At 49.5% G+C, this 20,189-nt stretch overlaps 1 protein-coding gene across 11 annotated transcripts in view; it reads left to right on the plus strand.

The window, feature by feature from the left end:
- Positions 1 to 20,189, plus strand: part of Pfkfb4 (6-phosphofructo-2-kinase/fructose-2,6-biphosphatase 4) — a 43,498-nt gene that overhangs the window by 16,556 nt on the left and 6,753 nt on the right. For 8 of the 11 annotated variants that reach the window (XR_015626925.1, XR_015626926.1, XM_087563484.1 and 5 more), the window contains 6 exon segments: positions 1,234 to 1,300; positions 3,397 to 3,471; positions 3,788 to 3,844; positions 4,449 to 4,570; positions 6,444 to 6,651; positions 7,154 to 7,300. Coding sequence is in view for 7 of the 11 variants with exons in the window: in XM_087563484.1 (XP_087419610.1) it covers positions 1,234 to 1,300; positions 3,397 to 3,471; positions 3,788 to 3,844; positions 4,449 to 4,570; positions 6,444 to 6,651; positions 7,154 to 7,300 (676 nt within the window). In the remaining 4 variants the exon portion in view is untranslated. 11 annotated transcript variants of the gene reach the window in all.

Consider the following 20,189-nt stretch of genomic DNA (forward strand, 5'->3'; position numbering starts at 1 on the left):
AGTTGAAAGCCCTACAGAGCACAGGGGATCACTAGGAGGAACAAGGGCACAGCTGCCTAGTGGCCTGGCTCCACAGTGACATCCATGCAGTATAGTTCTTTGACATTGACACACGGCAGGTGGGGGCAGGGGTGGGGCAGGGGTGGGGTTTGGGGCCAGGGTGGGGATTACGTGCACATCCCTGAGATCACAGATGGGAGATCTAGCACTATCCTATGCCAGTAAGTGAGGAGCGTGGGAGGGCCTGCCTGGAATGTGCACTGCCCTGGGTTCCATCTCTAGCACTGCTTGTTTTAAAAAGGGAGGATGTCTTAGGTAGAAAGTAAAAGCACAACACTCGAGAGGCAGAGGCAGGTGGAGCTCTGTGAGTTCAAGGCCAGCTTGGTCTATGTAGCAAGCTCCAGGCCACTCTGTGCTAAATAGCGAGACCTGCCTCAAGCAAAGCAAAGAAAAGGTAGCTTTGTTTCTCCAGACCTTTAGGAGAAGTGGGTGAAGCGGGAGCGGCCCCACATGTGGCATTTTATAGCAAGTGAGGCATCTGTGCGTGATCACTTGTGCGTGATCACCCAGGTCAGAGCTGAACGTGCACATTACTGTGCCAGAGACCGAGAGGACAGCGCCCTGCTCCATTAGGGAGTGGTTTGTGGAGTTCTGTCTTCCAGGACATATGCAGCCATTGTGTCCTTCCTTGCTACCCTCAGCCTGGCACAGGGAATGTCTGACTGGAAAGCATTTACCTCGGGGTTGGAGAGATGGCCCCATGGTTAAGAGCACTGGCTGCTCTTGCAGAGAACCTGGGTTCAAGTCTCAGCACCCACATAGTGGTTCACAGCCACCTGTGACTCCAGTTCTGAGGGATCCAGCACCCCCTTTTGACCTCTGAGGGCACCAGGCACACACACATGGTGTATATACATCATGCAGGCAAAACACTCATATACGCAAAATAAAATAACCAAACATAAATTAATTAATTCAGGAAAAGAACTGATCTTGGTAATTATAGACCACACATGACATTTAGGAGTCATGACCGTGGCAGAGTGGCAGCAGGTCCACGATAAGATGACCAAGGAAAGTAGCGTTCAGAAAACCTGACACCCAGGAACACAGCCGATGAAAGCCACGTGCTGAGGGTTGAAAGGGGAGGAGGCCTAAGGGCTGTCCCCTTCCCTGTCCGTGGTAGGGTTAAAGGTCTGATGCTAGGCTCACTCTGTGTTTTCTCTCCTGAAGGCAGTGTGCCTTGGCAGCCCTCAATGACGTCCGGAAGTTCCTCAGTGAGGAGGGGGGACACGTGGCGGTAAGTATGACACCCTAGAAACAGCCAAGAGTGAGACATAGGATCCGTCACCACCACCTTATGCTCCGTCTGCTCATCAGACACCTGGAAGGGAAGCGGGGTGGGATGGGTGTGCCCCTGTGTGCCTGAGGGTTCCAGCCAGGGAAGAAGCATACAGAAGGAAGTGTCTGGGCCTGTCGTTTCCCCTCAACTTGCAGCTACATTTAACTCTGCAGCTCCTCCTTGGAGAAGTCAGCACCAGCAGTAGCATACCTCAGTCTTCCACACATAAACTTCTGGTTTAGGGAGCCCTGCCCACATAGTTTACCGTTCCAGAAAGCAGCTAAGGCCTGGCAAGGGAATTCTACCAGAATAATGAGCCCTGCAGTTAGATGAGCTGGGCTGTCTGTGAGGAAGGGCTCTCCCAGCCCTGTGTATCTCATCCCTCCCACTTTCCCCTTGGAGCTGTGCCTCGTGAAGCTCTCTAACCCTGCTCCAGCCTGTATCCATTGCCTGTGGCACAGTAGTCACTGTGTGGACACCCTTCTTCTCTGCTGGGAAAAGTAGCTGCCCTGTAACCCAGGCCCCCTTCCTTCCCTTTGCTTTGCTGACCTGTTTGTTTTACTGAAGTGAATCCCACAGATAACATTTTCTTCAGTTGAGGGGGAAAGGTGTAGCTCAGAGTGCTGGCCTAGCAGGCGTGACATCTGGGGTCTGACCTCCAGCACAGAATGAACTGAGTGTGGGTTGGCCTGCAGTTCCAGTGCTGCAGAGGTAGACAGGAGGCTCGGAGCATCCTCGTCTGTACAAGGAGCTGTGGGCCAACCTGGGATGCACGAGAACCTATGTCTAAACAACAGAAAAGTGCTTGGGAAATACCGGGGGTGAGGCCTTGCCTAGCAGAGACGTCCTGTTGTTTGGTTGGTCAGTTGGTTGGTTGGTTGATTAAAAAACAAAGACAAAAACAAAACAGGGTTTCTCTGTTTAGCCTTGGCTGTCCTGGAACTCATTACATAGACCAGACTGACCTTGAAATCAGAGATCAGCCTGCCCATGCCTCCTAAGAGCTTGAATTAAAGGCGTGTGCCATCATGACTGGCTCATAGTTTACCGACCAGGCTGATCTGCCTGCCTCTGCCTTCCAATTGCTGGGATAAAAGGTGTGCACCATGGGGTTGGGGATTTAGCTCAGTGGTAGAGCGCTTGCCTAGGAAGCGCAAGGCCCTGGGTTCGGTCCCCAGCTCCGAAAAAAAGAACAAAAAAAAAAAAAAAAAAAAAAAGTGTGCACCACTACCACCAGTCAACATTTCTCTTTCCTGTGTGTGAGTGTGCAAGTGTGCCACACACAAGTCCAGGGCTCAGAGGGCAACTCGCAGGGGTTGAATGTGGGTCCTCTGGCTTGGCTATTCTCTCTCTCTCTCTCTCTCTCTCTCTCTCTCTCTCTCTCTCTCTCTCTCTGTGTGTGTGTAATGAAAAATATGTAATAAAGAAAAGATGTATCATTATTAGGTGTGGTGGCACATACTTGTAATCTCAGCATTTGAGAAGCACAGGCAGGGGGATTGCTGCAAGTTTGAGGCCAGTCTGTCCTACACAGTATGTTTAAAGCCAGCCAGGACTACATAGTAAGATTCTGTCTCAGCCCCTCACAAAAGAGGTTTAGCTCAGTTTTTAGGCTAAAAATTCCAGACTGGGCATCTCCCCACCCCCAAGCCTGTGTTAAGGATCTTACTAACATCATGGCAGAGCTACTGCGGAAGGAAAAGATCACACTGGAGATAGGAAAGCACGGAGCTGGGCAGGCCAGACTCGTATCTGTCTCTCTTGGGAGAACTTGAACATGGACCTTAGGAGAAAAACCATATCCAAATCGTAGTGCCAGGCCTAACTGGTTTTGCTAGGTTTGGCTGGTCACATTTGAATCGAGCATCTGTTGTATGCAGAACACTGCTGAGTACACTCCTCTGTGCGAGTCTGTGGAAGACAGGCCAGACTTCAGCCTAGGCAGCAGGTATCCTGGAGAGAAGCCCAGTCTCCAGAGAATGTCTGGGCTGCAGCCTTGGGCAGACTTTTACTTCCTAGGCCAGAGTCCTGAACTCACCCCAGTTTGGTCCTAGGTTTTTGATGCTACCAATACCACCCGAGAACGGAGAGCGATGATCTTTAACTTTGGAGAACAGAATGGCTATAAGGTGAGATCTTCTGGGCACCCCTTCTTAGCTGAGTTGTTGCCTCTCTGGATGCTTGGAGTCTCCCTTTGTGGCTTCCTGTGGTTTGTGAGCATTGGGGTTGGGTGGCTGAGTGGTGTGAGAGGGAGGTGTAGTTTCCTCTCCTGGAACTTGCTTCCCAGGGCTGTAGTGGGGGAGCCCAGGATACAGTGACACCTCCATTAGCTGCATGATGCTTGAGCTTGGTCAGCATGGCGGTGGGTAGACGGGAGAGACCAGGGAAACGCAGATCACTAACCGTCTCTGTGGTCCTGCCCCTGCTTCTTCCGGCCTGCTGTAGACCTTCTTTGTTGAATCTATCTGTGTGGATCCTGAGGTCATTGCTGCCAACATCGTGGTGAGCAGTACATCTGACTTCCTTGGGGACAGTAATGAGACCGGTGCCATGTGACAGTGAGGTCCCTTTCCCAGTTTGGGCTGGTACTTGGACTGACCTTCCATGATCTTGAATTTTGTGGGAATGGGGAGGTAGGTGAGCCTGGAGTCCTGAGGGCCACTTGTCCACAGGGCTGTGTGCCTCCTGGGCCTTCGTTCTGGCTCCCTTCGCATTCCTTGGTCCCTTCCCCACCCCCACAGTCCCTGCACAGCAGAGAGGCACCTCAGCCAGGGGTGGGCTGGGTTTCTATTTAAGGGTTTGTTTCCCGGTCCCACCCTTAGTCCTTGTTTATCTAGAATGGCCATATAGGTTTGAAAGATAATTTAGGAGAAAGAGCCCTAGCCTTCCCACTGAGCCACAGGGTGAAAGGCTAACTCAGACACAAAAGCTTCGAGAGCATTCCTGACAGGAGCAGTCCCCAGCTCAGTTCCAGCCTCATGAGGCCCCCTAGCCCTGGCCTGGCCTGGCCTGGCTTCCCTGACCCCCGCCTAGCTGTGCGCTCGCTTTCTGGCTCTGCCTGGACTCCAGCCCTGATGGCTTCTTACTCTGTGCCCGGCTCCGACAGCAAGTGAAGCTGGGCAGCCCTGACTATGTGAACCGGGACAGCGACGAAGCCACTGAGGACTTCATGAGGCGCATTGAATGCTATGAAAACTCCTATGAGTCTCTGGATGAAGAACAGGACAGGTGGGTAAGAGAGCACCACGGCCTGCAGAGGCACTGAGGGGGTGGGGAGAGTCCACTTGGCCACCTCACTGTGGCTCCCTGCGGTGGTCGTTTAAGGGTGGTGGCCCCTCGGGGAAGCACACCAGAAGGCCGATGTGGTCTGACCTCTTTTGATTCTTTCCCTGGAGCAGAAATGGTTGGCCAGAGGTGACTTACAGAACATCCATTATCTCCTGTTGAACTCTCTGGGCAGGACTTTCTCCTGTCCCACCATAAAACCAAACCTAATCTCTATGTTTGCAAACACTTGTTGCCCTTCTTTTATTGTACAGTTAGGGAAGTGAATGGGAGCTCCCCATCCTATGAGCAGCAGTCGGAGGCCAATGCTTGTCAGTCCATCTGCCTCCCTCTGGGATTGAAGTGCAAGCCAGAGTGCTGAGTGGTGGGTGCCTGGCCGAGGGTGGTGGCTGGGATCAGCAACATCTCCAGCCAGACAGTGAATAGTTTGTTTAGGGTTTAGAACCCTGCTGCAGTTACTGACTGTGCCATTGTGCGGCAAAAGAAACTGTAAATAAATGGCCATGGGTGTGTTCTACTAAAACTATAGAAACAGCGTGTGAGTGAGTGGCATTGGCGTTGTTGGCAGTCGTGTGCCTCTTGGCATAAGTCTAAGCAGCGACAGCTTAGGAAATAGCAGTGGGACCGTGGTGAAGTCTTAGTCACCATAAATCATAATTATAGAAAGATGTGGGAGTGTAGGTGGTCCAGCATTAAGTGAAAGGCCAGAATATAAACATGCGTTTGAGTGTTTATAATTACACACCAATATAGAATGCATGTGAACCACGGAACACAAGCAGCTGCTAGAGGGACAGCTTCTGGCACTTATAGAATGGTGTGCCCGTGCTGACCATGGGCTAACCCTCTCTTCCCTCTGCCGGGCTCTCTGGAGCTGAGTGGCTTTGCTATTCCCCCGGGTGTCCCCAGCATTGCTTCTTGTCATTCTGCAGGACTACTGCACTAGTGGGGCTCATCCTGACAGCCCCAGTTAGACCTGTCAGCAGCAAACGTTGCTCCTGGTTTTATTGGTAGCGTAAAGGTAACAAACTCGCAGACAGGGAGAACTCAGATGAGAACATCCGGGAGTTCTCCGCTGTACCACCGCCCATTCCCAGCACTGCTAAGTCACCGCCTGTCCGCCTGTCCGCCTGTCCCCAGCACTGCCAAGTCACAGCTGGTTCCCAGCACTGCTAAGTCACAGCCCATCCCCACTGCTGCCAACCTAAGTGCTCTCTCCAAGCAGAAGCATCATTCAGGTGCAAAGTGGAGAGAGCGGCCAGCACCATCGTCTTCCTGTGCTCTTGGCCACTGGTTGCCTGATGAGGGCGGCAGCTCCTTGGCACATAGATGACCTTGACCGTTGACTGGAGGAGAGGGTCTCTGGGGAAGGAAAGCTGCCCGGGAACTTTGGGGAGTGCAATGTTTGCTACTGCCAGGTCAGCTGTCTCTGGTTCAGCTTAGGAGCACAGAGGGAGGCAAGGGAACACACACACACACACACACACACACACACACACACACACACACACGCACGCACACACACACGCACACACACGCAGCAGTAAAATCGCCACATGACTTGACTGACCACTGCTCTAGCTGTCCCCTTTAGCATGAGTGTTGACCACCCGCCCAGTGCATGTATGTGTGTCACTGCGGTGTGTCCCAGCTGCCTCACCCCCTGTCACTTGCACACCAGCTGATGGCCCTGTGTGTTGTGATCTCAGATCCCGTGGGCAGAGTTGCGGGCTTTACAGCTGGTTCCTGTGGCTGCCGCTGTGCTTCCAAGGGCCTGGCCACCCTCACAGGCTCTCTCTACCTTCTCTCTGGCAAGGGATCTGTCCTACATCAAGATCATGGACGTGGGGCAGAGTTATGTGGTGAACCGTGTTGCCGACCACATCCAGAGTCGCATCGTTTATTACCTCATGAACATCCATGTAACACCCCGCTCCATCTACCTCTGCCGGCACGGGGAGAGTGAGCTCAACCTCAAGGGCCGGATTGGTGGGGACCCTGGACTCTCCCCCCGGGGCCGGGAGGTCAGTGTGTGTGTGTGTGTGTGTGTGTGTTACCTTTGGGAGGCGGGATGGATATGTGAATATGTGTGTAGCAGACTTCTATAGCCATTGTACAGTTGAGGTGGACAGTGGTTATCCGGTGTAGAGCGTAGGCAGAGGGATGGGGCATTGAGCAAATGCATTCGAGCATTCTCCTGGCAGGGTCACACTCCCCTGAGAGTAGCCTGAGTCCCAACGGAGCAGCTATGGCCTTGACACAGTTCAGGGGGTACCGAGGTCATAGAAGAAAGAGGTCATGTGGCCTTAGGACAATGGATCAATATGGGGGAACCTGACAAATCTGGGCTTGCTCTCGGTGTCCGGGGAGAATGCACAGAGCAGTACTTGGATGTGTGCGTCACTGGGAAGTTAGTGTGGCCTTTTAACTAAACCTGCTCCTGAGTTAGGGCTGGCCCTGGGGACCCTGTTCTTTGAGGTTGTTTGCCCAGGCCCTGTGGGGCTGAGGTGCTGTAACGTGTTTCAGTTTTCCAAGCACCTAGCTCAGTTCATCAGTGACCAGAACATCAAGGACCTGAAGGTCTGGACGAGCCAGATGAAGAGGACGATCCAGACAGCCGAGGCGCTGAGTGTCCCTTATGAGCAGTGGAAGGTCCTCAACGAGATTGACGCGGTAATCACTGTCCCTCCCTCCCCTGCCTGCCTCCTGGGCACTGTCCTCAGGGTCAGGCAGATCTGCCTTCCCTAATTCCTGTTCCGTATGGTCTGGAGAATAACGTAGGGTCGTCATACTTTTGAGCTTTTAAGAAATGGTTTGTTTTGAGTTTGCGTGGAGGCCGGTTGCTCTTGTGGCGGTCAGAGGACAACGTACGGGAATTGGTCCTTTCTTCCGTCCGCGTGGGTCGGTGGTGGCAAGCACCTTTACCCACTGAGCCCCGCACTGGCCCTACTTTCAGTTTTAAACGAAAGGGTAGATCGTAAGTGGTAGACAGATTAAAAGAAGCTCAGTGCTCTGTCATCAGACGGGGTGCTTCAGCTCTAGCTGTTGACTGGGGACTCTGTTAGCAGTCAGCGCAGTTACCTGTAGAGCCCTGGGCAAAGCAAGTGGCTTCTCAGGTGAAGCTTCTTGTGTAAAAGAATAACTGTAGCAAGCCAGGCTAGGTGGCACAGGCCTTTAATCCCAGCACTCAGGAGACAGAGGCAGGTGGATCTCTGAGTTGGAGGCTAGCCTGGTCTACAGCGAGTTTCAGGACAGCCAGAGCCACACAGAGAAACCCTGTCTGGAAAAACAACACAAGAACAGTAGCAACAGGTAGGGATGACATCACCAGATCAGGCATTCGAGGCACCTATGGGAACTGACTGGGGACGGCGAGGCCGACAGCTAGAGTCGCCCATTGAGCTTTCTCCGTGAATGAGCTTCCCATGGCTGAAGGTTAGACTTTTCTTTCCCACTGTAGACATTTTTATACTGTTGTGGGGTTTGTTTAAGCACAACATAACTCAAGCACCAGCTCAGTGCAGATGACAACAGTTTACTGTAACCAAGCTACAGAACAGACTCCAACACAAGCCAAAATGTCACAGAATATTTAAGCTTGCAACATCTGTGCCAAGTTATTGCCAACCAGGGTAGGAGTTGGTTCCTGGGCCTGGGAACATGAACTTAGTGTGACCCTGCCAGCAAGATGGAGAAGCTGTCCTTAAGGTGGCTGGACTCAGAGAACTGTCTCCATAAAACAGAAGTTGTTCGGCTATAGGAGGTTCCCAGATCTCCTAGGTTAAATGGGATCTGAAAGCCAAACAGCAGGATGTAGCACACGCTTCTCTTGCTCGCTCCCAACAGCAGGATCACAGAACGAACAACTGTTACAGCTTGGCCTCCAGAGTTCAGATCTCAGCTCACAACTATGTATAACTCTAGTTCCACAGAACTTGACACTCTCTCCTGACCTCTTCTGACAACCATATACACAGCACACACACACACACACACACACACACACACACACACACACACACACATTTTTAAACTATTTTTTAAACTAATCTTTAAGAAAGACCTGGGTTTGATTTCCATTCCTCTTGGCATAGAGACTCACAACCGTCTGTAACTCCAGTCCCAGGAGATCTCACACCTTCATTTGGCCTCTGTGGGCACCAGGCATGCACAGACACATATGCAGATAAAATATCCATATACATTAAAAAAAGAAGTAGGCTAGGTGCACACCTGTAATCCCAACACTTAGGAGGCAGAGGCAGAGGGATCTCTATGAGTCTGAGGCCAGCCTGGTCTACACAGGCAGCCAGGGCTATGTAAAGAGACCCTGTCTCAAAAACGCAACAAAAAAATAACGTGAGTTAGAAATGGTTGGCCGTGGGGTTGGGGATTTAGCTCAGTGGTAGAGTGCTTGCCTAGCAAGCACAAGGCCCTGGGTTCGATCCCCAGCTCCGGAAAAAAAAAAAAAAAAAGAAAGAAAAGAAAAGAAAGAAAAGAAAGGAAATGGTTGGCCTTCACATGTTTCTCAAGGAGGCAGTCCTTTTGCCCTGGGGCTCCTGCCCTGTTCTCTTCCCTCCCTGTCTGAGTGGCCACACCACCCACAGACCATGGAGGACACTTGAAGATAGACTTGCAAAAGGAGTGGAGCCGGGTAAGCCTGATGCCACAGCCAGCTTCTTGGTAACCTCAAACAGCACATGGCAGTCTGTCACGATCTCCCTCACTGTCCTTTAGCCCTCACACTCTCCTTTCTTGCACTTAAACTATCTAGGTTTTCCTTCTCTTCTCTTCTCTCTCCCCCTTTTTTGACAGTACTAAATACCAGACTTCATACTTGTCAGGCAAACTCACTGACAGCTGTGCTGTGTCCCTGGTCCCACAGGTACACTTTCTGGACCAACAAAATTTAACTTGATGCTATGGCAAAACTTTCAACATCTGATCTTTCATCAGCTAATTAATGTAAACATCTGTCCATATTTTTCCTGTGGATATTTTCTTTTTATATTACATTCATATATGTCATGTGTATCTGTTTATATATCAGTATCATGTTGGTTTAGTTATAGAAGTTTTTACTCTGTTTATTAGCCATTGGATCTGTCTGTCTGTCTATCTTGCTTTGTTTTGGGAGCATAACTTTCTGTCTGTGGTCCAGACAAGCTGGGAACTCATTACACACAGCCACCGTCCTTGGATCAGGGAACGCACTCTTCCTGTCTCAGCCCTCCGAGCCAGGACTGCAGGCAGGGACTACCACCCGGCTCCTCTCTTTCACTGAATCTCATTTGTGGTCTCTTGCTTTGTGTCCCCTCAAATAGGATTATTTTTATTGATGATTTATAGGGGCCATTAATATATTCTGGATCCAATGCATACCTGGTAACTCCAAGAGCCGGGCATGTCAGAGGATTGCTTTTGCTTTTGTTGGGCAGCTAGCGATGGGTAACCTTTAGCTAGTCGTGGACTCGCTGTCTACTGGGTTGTTGACTGAAGCTGGTTTCCATGCCAGAAGCAGAAGTCTTTAATGGATGAGAATCTCAGAATAGCCAGTCGCCTTGCGCCATGTTGAACGATTTTGTTGGGTGATGTGAGGATGGGCTGGAGGAGAGGATCAGGTGTTCACAGTGAGGTAATGAAAGCCAGAACCTGGCCAGTGCCCGTGGGAGAGGAAGGGGTAGGGGGTTTGTCCACTTCTATTTAGCCATCCCCTGCCAGGAACTAGGACCAGGTTCTGAGGACCAGCATCCCCGTGGAGATGCATGGAGACAAAAGGACAGTAGCATTCAGGATAGCGCCAGGTTTCCAGTCCCTGGGCTGGGCTCTGGGCAGAGGAGTTGCCTGAGGACAGGTGCCGGCCTTATTCACCACATGGTAGCGCTCAGGAAACACGTGCTGAGGGAGAGGGAAAATTCCTGGTAGGTGTTCAGAAGTGGATGCCCCAGGTACAGCCCGATCTCTAAGGAGAAGGCAGCCTGCAGAGGTGAGGCTCTAGAGCCTGTCAAATGGGTGTAGTGGCAGAGAGGGAAGCAAGGCCAAGGTCCAAACTCCAGGGAGCCCCAGCATTGAAGGGCCCTGTAGGAAGCTTTAGATGTCCTTCCACTAAGGTGGAAGAGAGACCTGGAAGTCAAGGCACAGAAGGAGGCTGTAATCAGAGGGGCACAGTGGCTTCAGGGTGGGGACTGAGGCCGGGCCCCAGACTGACCATGGGGATGTCACCACGGTGTCACTGGGTTCTGGGCATGAGCCTGGTCGTACCCGGCTGTACCCCACCAGCCCCGGGATCCTATGTCTACGAGTTTTCGGTTTATCTCGTGAAGTTTCTGAGGCCTTCGTCTCTGTGATGAGGATGACCTGGCCCCAATTCCAAACCTTCGCCTGTTTCTTGTATCTGCTCTGGCAGAACACAGGATGGGCACACGGGTGTCCTTGTTTTGTTAATTGAAAGGCCCTATCTCTCAGGCTTCTGTCCTCCAGGGTGGTGACAACCCTGGGCCAATCCCATCCATCCTCAGCTTGGTATTAAAAGTTATTATACAGAATTTAATTTATTTATGACAGGAAAGAGTATTATGCCAGGTGGTGGCACATGCCCTTAATCTTAGCACTCTGGAGACAGAGGCAGGTGGATCCAGTGAGTTTCAAGTTAGCCTGGGCTACATAATGTGACCCTCTGTAAAAACTAAAAGTGGAGGTTGGAGAGATGGTCAGGAGCACTGGCTGTTCTTCCTGAGGACCTGGGTTCAATTCCCAGCACTCACGTGGCAGCTCATAATTGTCTGTAATTTCAGTTCCAGAGGATCCGACATCCTCATATAGACATATAGGCAAAACACTGATGCACATAAAATAAATAAATGTGGTGATGCATGCCTTTAATCCAAGCACCCAAGAGGCAGAGGCAGGCAGGTCTCTGAGGAGGTGGCCAGATTGGTCTGCAGAACAAGTTCCAGGCCAGCTGAAGCTATAGTATGAGACCCTGTCTGAAAAATTAATTAATTAAAATTAAAAGAGAAAGTGGGGGTCATTGACTATCTAGTCCATGTTCACAGTGTACTAATTGCCTTATAAGTTTTTTCAAGGGTTGGGGATTTAGCTCAGTGGTAGAGCGCTTGCCTAGGAAGCGCAAGGCCCTGGGTTCGGTCCCCAGCTCCGAAAAATAGAACCAAAAAAAAAAAAAAAAAAGATTTTTCATAGTTGTCTTGTTTAAATCAGAATATAAACCAGAATTCTGTTCTTTGCAGCAATTTGAATGAGCCCGGAGGACATTAAGTTAGGTGAGATCGGCAGGCAGACACAGGACAAATGCTTCCGGGTTGGGTCTCAGCAGTGTGTGAGAAAGAGGGACTGGGGTGAGGTGTCCTGAACCTGAGCAGGCAGAGTGCAGACGCCTGGATTTTCTGATACTAGAATAGGAATTCAGTGGATTTTCCATATTTTCTGAGATTAGGGCTGGCTAGAGCTCTGTATTCTTTTTTTACATTCTTGAGAGTTTTATTTGCTTTCGTGTGCACTGATGTGCATGTGAGAGTGTATGCCGCTGTGTGCACTTGTCCACAGGGCCTTCCAGAGCAACCTCACACTCTGCGTCACTTCAAGCAGCACAGTTTAACCACCTCACTGCTGTCGTGGTTAGAGCCTGGCTGGGCGTGGCCGGGCTGTCTGCCCAGAGTTTATCAGTGTGCAATTACAGCGTCAGCCACGAAGTCTGTCTCTTCTGACGCTTGGGGTCTCCTTCCAGCCCATGCTTGTTATCAGGTCATCTCCTCACGGCTGTAGGAGTGAAACAGGTCTCAGATCCTGCATGAGGGACACAGGACTGCAGGATTCTGCCATCAAGCTCTGACTGTGTCCCTGTTCTCACTCTCAGTTCCCCTCTCCCTCCCCCAGTCAGGCACCGCTTCCCTCACAGGTCAGTCGTGTAGGCAGCCGGAAGGAAGCAGTTGCAACTTTAGTTAAAGCACATTTGCCAGGTGCTAGCTCTCTTCATTTTCTGTGTGGCTGAACTTTTCATAAGGAAAGTCTGTGTGTATAGTATATCAATTTCGGCTTCTGTAATTCTATCCTTCAAGTCCTCTGCGTCCCTAGGGTTGTTTGCTTCTTTGCTTTGAGTGAACTTGGTCATCACAAATAGCTGAATAGCATTAGACTGTAATCATAATTGTTTTTCTCATTTCCTTTTTTTTTTTTCTTTTTTCTTTTTTTCAGAGCTGGGGACCAAACCCAGGGCCTTGTGCTTGCTAGGCAAGCGCTCTACTGCTGAGCTAAATCCCCAACCCCTCTCATTTCCTTTTTGTTCTCTCTATTTTACTGTTTGCTGTGCATGCTTTGATTTTTTAAAAAATATAAAATACTGTGAGCCTTACAGCTTGTGGGTTGGGGATAGCTAAGTTAGCACGGAGAGCCCTGGGTGGACTTCCTAGAAGTTCATAAACCAGTCCTGGTGTCCTGATGACATGTACCTTTAATCCCTGTACTTACGAGGTAGAGGCAAGAAGTGTGGAAGTTCAATGGTCACCATTGACTATAGCTTGAGGCCACCTTGGACCACCTGAGACCCTGGACTAAAAAGAAAAACTCGGTAATAGGAGTTTGTGGTCCATAAAAAGAAACAGATTCTCATTTCTACTTGTTGGTGGAGTTTTAGGGCAAAAGCCGTGGCTCTAGGAGTCTCAGTAGACTGGGTTTAAGGCGAGACAGAGAGGAGATGCAGTCATCGTGAGGCTCTTGAGATGGGCAGATACAGGTCCGCTGACCCTAAGTCCATCTTCAAGGGGCCTAGAGGAACTCCGAGATTTTGTATAAAGAGGAAGCAGTGAAGGGTTTGTGGTTTGTGTAGTTGCTGGGGCAGGAAGTCTTGGTTGGTCAGCAGTGGGCTGGTCATTGACTCCTCTGGAGTTCTGCAGGAGATTCAGGAGAAGCCCTGGAGGGGAGCAGCCTGGTTCTCAAGAGATAATTCTGCAGCTGCAGGGTGCCCCTCGACAGCATGGGTCGCTAGCTAGCTGGCCTCATGAGGCACGTGATCTCACTGTGGGATGGTCTGTTTGCAAAGCTCACCGTTCTGCAGCAGGAGGATGTTTAGAGTCTTGTTGCCTCTGGAATTCAAAGTGAGAGGAAAGGGGCAGATGAGAGGAGGGAAGATATCGAAGAAGCAAATACAGCACCACAGAGTTAGTCAGGCCAACAACTGGTCCCTCTTCACAGTGACAGTAATCCGGAGGAAGGTAAAGGGACTGCTCACGAAGAAATGGACAGGTGATGTGGAAGTCATGAAGCAGATTGTGTGGCGATGACGGATCCCCCAACAGTCGGGACCCATCCTGGAGTGATCAGCTCACGTCCCTTCTGGTAGCCTCATTCTTCATAGCCTTGTAGGTACAGTGTGGAGTGGTCAACTTCCTGCAGTGAGAGCTCAGGGGAAGGGAAGAGGAATCTGGAGGAGCAGATAAGTCAGCCCAGCTGGACATATTCACCACACCCCACCCACCCACCCCTAAGACAGGGTTTCACTATGTAGCCCTGGCTGTCCTAGAATTCTCTATGTAGACTCAGGAGGCAGAGGCAGGCAGATCTCTATGAATTCAAGGCCAACCTGGTCTACAGAGTGAATTCCAGGCCAATCAGGGCTACACACAGAGAAACCCTATCTTAAATAATAATGAGGTGGAGGAGGAAGAAGAGGAGGAGGAGAAGGAAGAAGAGGAAGGGAGGGGGAGGAGGAAGAGAAAAGGAGGAGGAGTAAGAGAAGAAGAAGAAGAAGAAGAAGAAGAAGAAGAAGAAGAAGAAGAAGAAGAAGAAGAAGAAGAGAAAGAAGAAGAAGTCGTCTCCTGTTATGTTGCTGTTTAGGTGTCCTGGTTTCATGTGTTGAGAAGTTTGTCATGCTCTGTTGTTCCTCCCTTCTCTGACTGCTTTCACTGATCGTGGTTTTCAGCATTCAATTATGGTTTGCCTTCATATGGACCTGGCCTTGACTTATCTTGCTTGCTGGTCACTGCTGTGTGACAAAACTTTTCCTGGGAAAACACTATACTACACACACACACACACACACACACACACACACACACACACACACACACACCTATTCATTCCAGAATTCCAGATATGGAACCCTCAACTGACTAAAGTATGAATACCACCAAAGCCCAACTTGGTGAACCATGAGTTTTATTGGGGTTACTTACAGGAGCAGAAATGACTCAAAGGCAGCTGCATCACTAGCATGGGTGACAGCTCACAAAACCTGGGAAACCTGGAGCACACTGAGAAGTGAGCTTGGCTGCGCTCTGCCTCTTCTATGCAGCTCAACTGGTTTCTGTTTCTCTTGGGCGGCTGGTCTGGTCTGAGACTCTCCATCTCTGCTCCGGCTTATCTGAGAGAGAGTCTTCTTTGCAGCTTGGCTTGTTTGAGTTTTTGCTGCTTTGTTTACTTTAGCAGGAAGAGGCCTAGTGACTCTGGTAGGCCTAGTGACTCTGGTGGGTTTCAGGGACTTCCTGAAGCTATTTTGTTTACCCTCCTCTTCCCTGAAGGATGGAATGGGAATGTTTTTTGTTTGTTTGTTTTTGTTTTGGATGGAATGTTTTAATATTGGAGAAAATTGTTACACAACAGTCATTTGATATTTTTGTTACCTTTTTGCTGCTCTTGTTTAAGGCAATCTCTATCCCCTCTGTAACACAGAACAGAACAGCAGTGAATTCATTATGTAGCCCAGGCTGACCCTAGATTTTCTATTTTCCCAGAGCAGAGAATTCTTACAATTTTTTTTCTTTTTTCTTTAGGCATTTTATACATACATACAGTGCTCTATCTGCATGTATGCCTGCCTGCCAGAAGAGGGCATCAGATCCCCTTACAGATGGTTGTGAGCAACCATGTAGTTGCTGGGAATTGAACTCAGGACCTCTGGAAGAGCAGTCAGTGCTCTTAAACACTGAGCCATCTCCCCAGCCTAAATTTATAATTCAAAAAGTCTTCCCTCCACTTGCCACACCCCACCACCTGTGTGCAGACTATCAAATGAGGGTTGATATTCTCTCTCTCTCTCTCTCTCTCTCTCTCTCTCTCTCTCTCTCTCTCTCTCTCTCTCTCTCTCTCTTTCTCCTGGGAACCATGTATTAAATTCCATGGACCATAAAAATTTAGTTTTCAGGTAGAATTCAAGTAAGTAACTGACTAGTAACTAACTAGTATTATATTTGATTATTCAAGTAGGTCTGGAGTTGTTCTAAGAGTCTTTCCAGAGTGGAAACATGAGATTTTTGATTTGAGGGTTTGTAACTAGAAAATTTTAAAACTTTTCTTTTGTTTGTTTTAAATGATACAAAGGTTACTTGCTATGAGGCTCTGGGTGACCTAGAACCTGTAGGCTGGGTTTAGAGACATGTACCTGGATCTTAAGAATATTTCATCTATTTTCTGTTTCCTCATATATATTTTCTGCAACTGCTGGAGTCTGTTAGACTGCTCAGCGTTGCCCCACCACCCACCTGACTTTAAGGGTTTTTGTTGTTGTTATTGTTTTTGTTGTTAGTTTTTGAGACAGGATGTCTCTACGTAGCCCTAGCTGGCTTGGAACTGTCTATGACATACCTAGACCAGGCGGCCTGGAGTTTACAGAAATCCTCCTGCCTCTGCCTTCCAAGTGCATTAAAGGTGTGTGCCACCACTGCCTGGCATTTATTTTGTTTTTTAATCTTTCTTCTGTGTGTGTGGGGGAAGTTGTGTGTATTCATGTGGAGTATGTGTATGGGGGGAGGTATGTGTATGTCGTGTGGGATGTGGTAGGTTGTGTGTGTGTGTGTGTGTGTGTGTGTGTGTATGCGTGTGTGTGTATGCGTGTGTGTGTGTGTTGTATATATAGTGTGATGTGTGGGGTGGTGGTGGTGTGTGTGTGTGATATATGCATATATGTGTGTACATGGGTGTGCCCAGAAGCTAGAGGAGGAAGTTGGGGTCCTACTCCATCCCTTTCTGCCATCTTCCCTTGAGATGGCATCTGACTGGGTAAGTGGGCGCTCAGCAAGCCCTAGTGCTCCTCCAGTCGCCACCCCACAGCACAGGGATCACAGGTGTTTGTAGCCCTCCCTAGTGTTTTCCGTTGGTGCTGAGGATTGGAACTCAGACCTTCCTTCCTGTGCAGCAAGCGCTCTGACTCACTGACCATCTCCCTGTGCCCCTGGTTGACTTGTCCGAGGGTGTGGTGAGGTTTTTGTGTTTTCTTACTGAGGTTCTCTAGGGATGCTTTGTGCTGCTGTTTGTATTTAAAGCTCACTTTTACTTCTGCTTTGGAAAGTCAGATTGACCACTGCTTTGTGGCCGAAGCCTTCAGTGTGGTGCTTGCCCCCCTACCTCACCCTTCTGGTCTAACTCTATTGCTGCTGGCCTCCTTTGCCCAGCTGTGGGCCACAACCTGTCAGCCACCTCTGCTCAGCAGAAGGACTTGCAGCCCCAGGTCACTGGGCTCTGATGAGAATTGGAGCATTCCAAATCTTTATCCACTGCAGAAATGCAGGTAGGCCGGCCCTTCTCCAGACTGAAAGACAGTCAGGAGGTGGCAGGGCGCATTTTATTCCAGAGAGAGCCCTTTGAAGGTCCAGGGATCTGAATGTTTCTCCCTTCTGTTTTCTGCCTCTTCATGGTTATGCTCTGAGCAGTGAGCAGCCTGTGGTCCCCTGTGGTCCCAGGCTCCCTGTCTCCTCCAGGGCAGCAGTCATCTCCACCGTCCCTGTGTGTTTGCCTGTTCACACATATGTTTGCACATTCATGTGTGTGTCTGCATGTTCACATGTGTGGGTGCATGTGCTATAATGTTTTCTCATCTGTTGTCTACCTTAGGTTTTCACTGAATCCAAAGCTCCCTAGCCTGGTCAGCCAGCCAGAGGACTCCGGGGATCCTCCTGTCTCTGCCTCCCGTGTGCTGGGACTGTAGTCAGGGCACCTTGCCTGCCTGTCATTAAGTGGGTTCCTGGGATCTCAACTCCAGCTCTCATTCCTGTCCAGCAAGTGCTTTACCACTGAGCCAACGTTTTATGTATATTTCTTTATGTGTGCATGTGTGTGCTTGCTTGTCTGTATGTGTACCGTGTTCATGTGCAGAAGAGGGCTACAGACTATAGTTCCCAACACTACAACATAGTAAGCCAAGTTCTCTGCCACTTTGAAGAAAGGACCATCTTTTGTCTAATTTTTTTTCAAAGATTTATTTAGTTTATTCATAGATGATTGTGAGCCACCATGTGGTTGCTGGGATTTGAACTCAGGACCTCTGGAAGAGCAGTCGGTGCTCTTAACCTCTGAGCCATCTCTCCAGCCCTGTCTAATATTTTTTTGATCATCATCTACCTACCCTCCTTCCTTCCTTCCTTCCTTCCTTCCTTTCTTCCTTCCTTCCTTCCGAGGCACCCCAACACCCACATTTCTTCCTTTTCTCCTGTTGAAGCGGGATCTTGCTCTGTAGCTCAGGCTGGCCCAGGATCACGATCTTCCTTCCTCAGCCCCTGACTATTGAGATCGCAAGTGTTTGCTGCTGCGCGGGGCTAAGCTCACGTTCACATCAGCAGCCTGGTTAGGCTTTGCGTGTGCACAGTGTCCGTGCTCCTGGGTGTGTGCCCATGCGCATGTGGGCGTTCACGAGCCGGAGGCTCTTCAGTCACTCGCCGTCTTTCCCAGAATCTGACACTCAGTGATTCAGTGAACTCCAAAGATTCTCCTGTCTCTGCTTCCCCAGCGCTAGGGAGACGAGTGCCTGCCGCCATGTTAGCTTTTTACACAAGTGTTAGGGATCCAAACTCAGGATGAGTCAGCACTTTCCTGACTGCTCCCTCCTCATTGCTCCACCATGGGACTTTCTTTACCATCCCTGCTTCCCCTAGGCCTCCCAGGATCCCCTTTAGTATCTACATTGTTTCCAACAGAGGCAACCTAAAACATTCTTCCTGCCTCTGTAACCACTTCCACATTTTTAGGGACTTATTACGACACTGTTTCACTTCCTGACATCAAAACACATATAGTTTCTTAAGGCTAATAGTTCATGAGACGGTTCTATCACTTCAGCGCCTCTCAGCACCTTAAATAACACATCGGGAGTTTCCATCGCCTTTCTTCTTCTCTGCTGGTGGCTGATTTGTGTGTGTGTGTGTGTGTGTTACCTACAGAGACCAGAAGAGGGCATTGAATCCTCTGGAATTTACACACAGTTGTGAGATGCCTGACATGAATGCCAGGATTTGAACTCAGGTCCTCTGCAAGAACACTGTGCATGCTCGTAACTGCTGAGCCATCTCCAGCTCGAGTTGTTTCTTGAGACAGGGGCTCATGTAGATTAAGCCGACCTCAGCCTTGGCCTTCAGCTCCTGGTACTCCTGACTGCTATGTCCGTGTTCTGTCTCTGTCTCTCTTTCATTCTGGTGTGCTCTCTTTCTCCAGGACACAAATGAATTTTTAATACAGTTTACACAGCAGCTTCTATTCACATTTAGTACTTTCATAACAGACAAGACTGGAGCAGGGCCGGCAAAGGTGCAGAATGCACACCTTTGATCCCGACACTTGGGAGGCAGAGTTCAAGATCAGCCTGGTCTACAGAACCAGTTCCAGAACAGCCAGAGCTAAACAAAGAAACAGACCCCTGTGAACCAGACAGCTCGGTGGGTGAAGGCACTTGCTGACAGGCCTGACAGCCTGAGTTCTGCTCCTGGGGTTCACACGGTGGAAGGAGGCTGCAAGTCGTCCTCTGACCTCCACAACCGTGCCATGTCATGAGCACATGAGCACACACATAAGCTAACAGACAAATAAGTAAAAGCAATAACCATTTTGTAAGCTGGATAAGGAGTACACGCCTTTATCCCAGCACTTGGGAGGCAGAGGCAGTGGATCTCTGAGTTTGAAGCCAGCCTGGTCTACACCAGGTCTATATGTCTCAAAAAACAAACAAACAGGGGTTGGGGATTTAGCTCAGTGGTAGAGCGCTTGCCTAGGAAGCGCAAGGCCCTGGGTTCGGTCCCCAGCTCCGAAAAAAAGAACAAAAACAAAAAAACAAAAAAAAAAAACAAAAAAACAAACAAACAAAATAAAAACAAACAGAAAACAGTTTTGAAGACTTAGGAAAACATGTGCATGCATGGATAGATGTGTGATGGACAGGTAAGAACTATTCTTTTTTTTTTTTTTTTTTTTGGTTCTTTTTTTTTTTTTTCGGAGCTGGGGACCGAACCCAGGGCCTTGCGCTTCCTAGGTAAGCGCTCTACCACTGAGCTAAATCCCCAGCCCCAAGAACTATTCTTATAGGGGCTAGAGAGATGGCGGTTAAGAGCACTGACTGCTCTTCCAGAGGTCCTGAGTTCAAATCCCAGCAACCACATGATGGCTCACAACCATCTGTAATGGGATCTGATGCCCTCTTGTGGCATGCAGGTGTACGTGCAGAGAGAGCACTCATACAAAAAATAAATAAATAAACCTTAAAATAAAAAAACTATTCTTATAGCTTCCTATAAATGTGGCTACCACCAAACTTACTGTTCAGTGTCAGCTTTGTGCTAGGAGGGTCCCA

The sequence above is a fragment of the Rattus norvegicus genome, chromosome 8 (assembly GCF_021556685.1).
Source record: "Rattus norvegicus strain SHRSP/BbbUtx chromosome 8, alternate assembly SHRSP_T2T, whole genome shotgun sequence".
In the NCBI taxonomy this organism is placed as follows: Eukaryota; Metazoa; Chordata; class Mammalia; order Rodentia; family Muridae; genus Rattus; species Rattus norvegicus.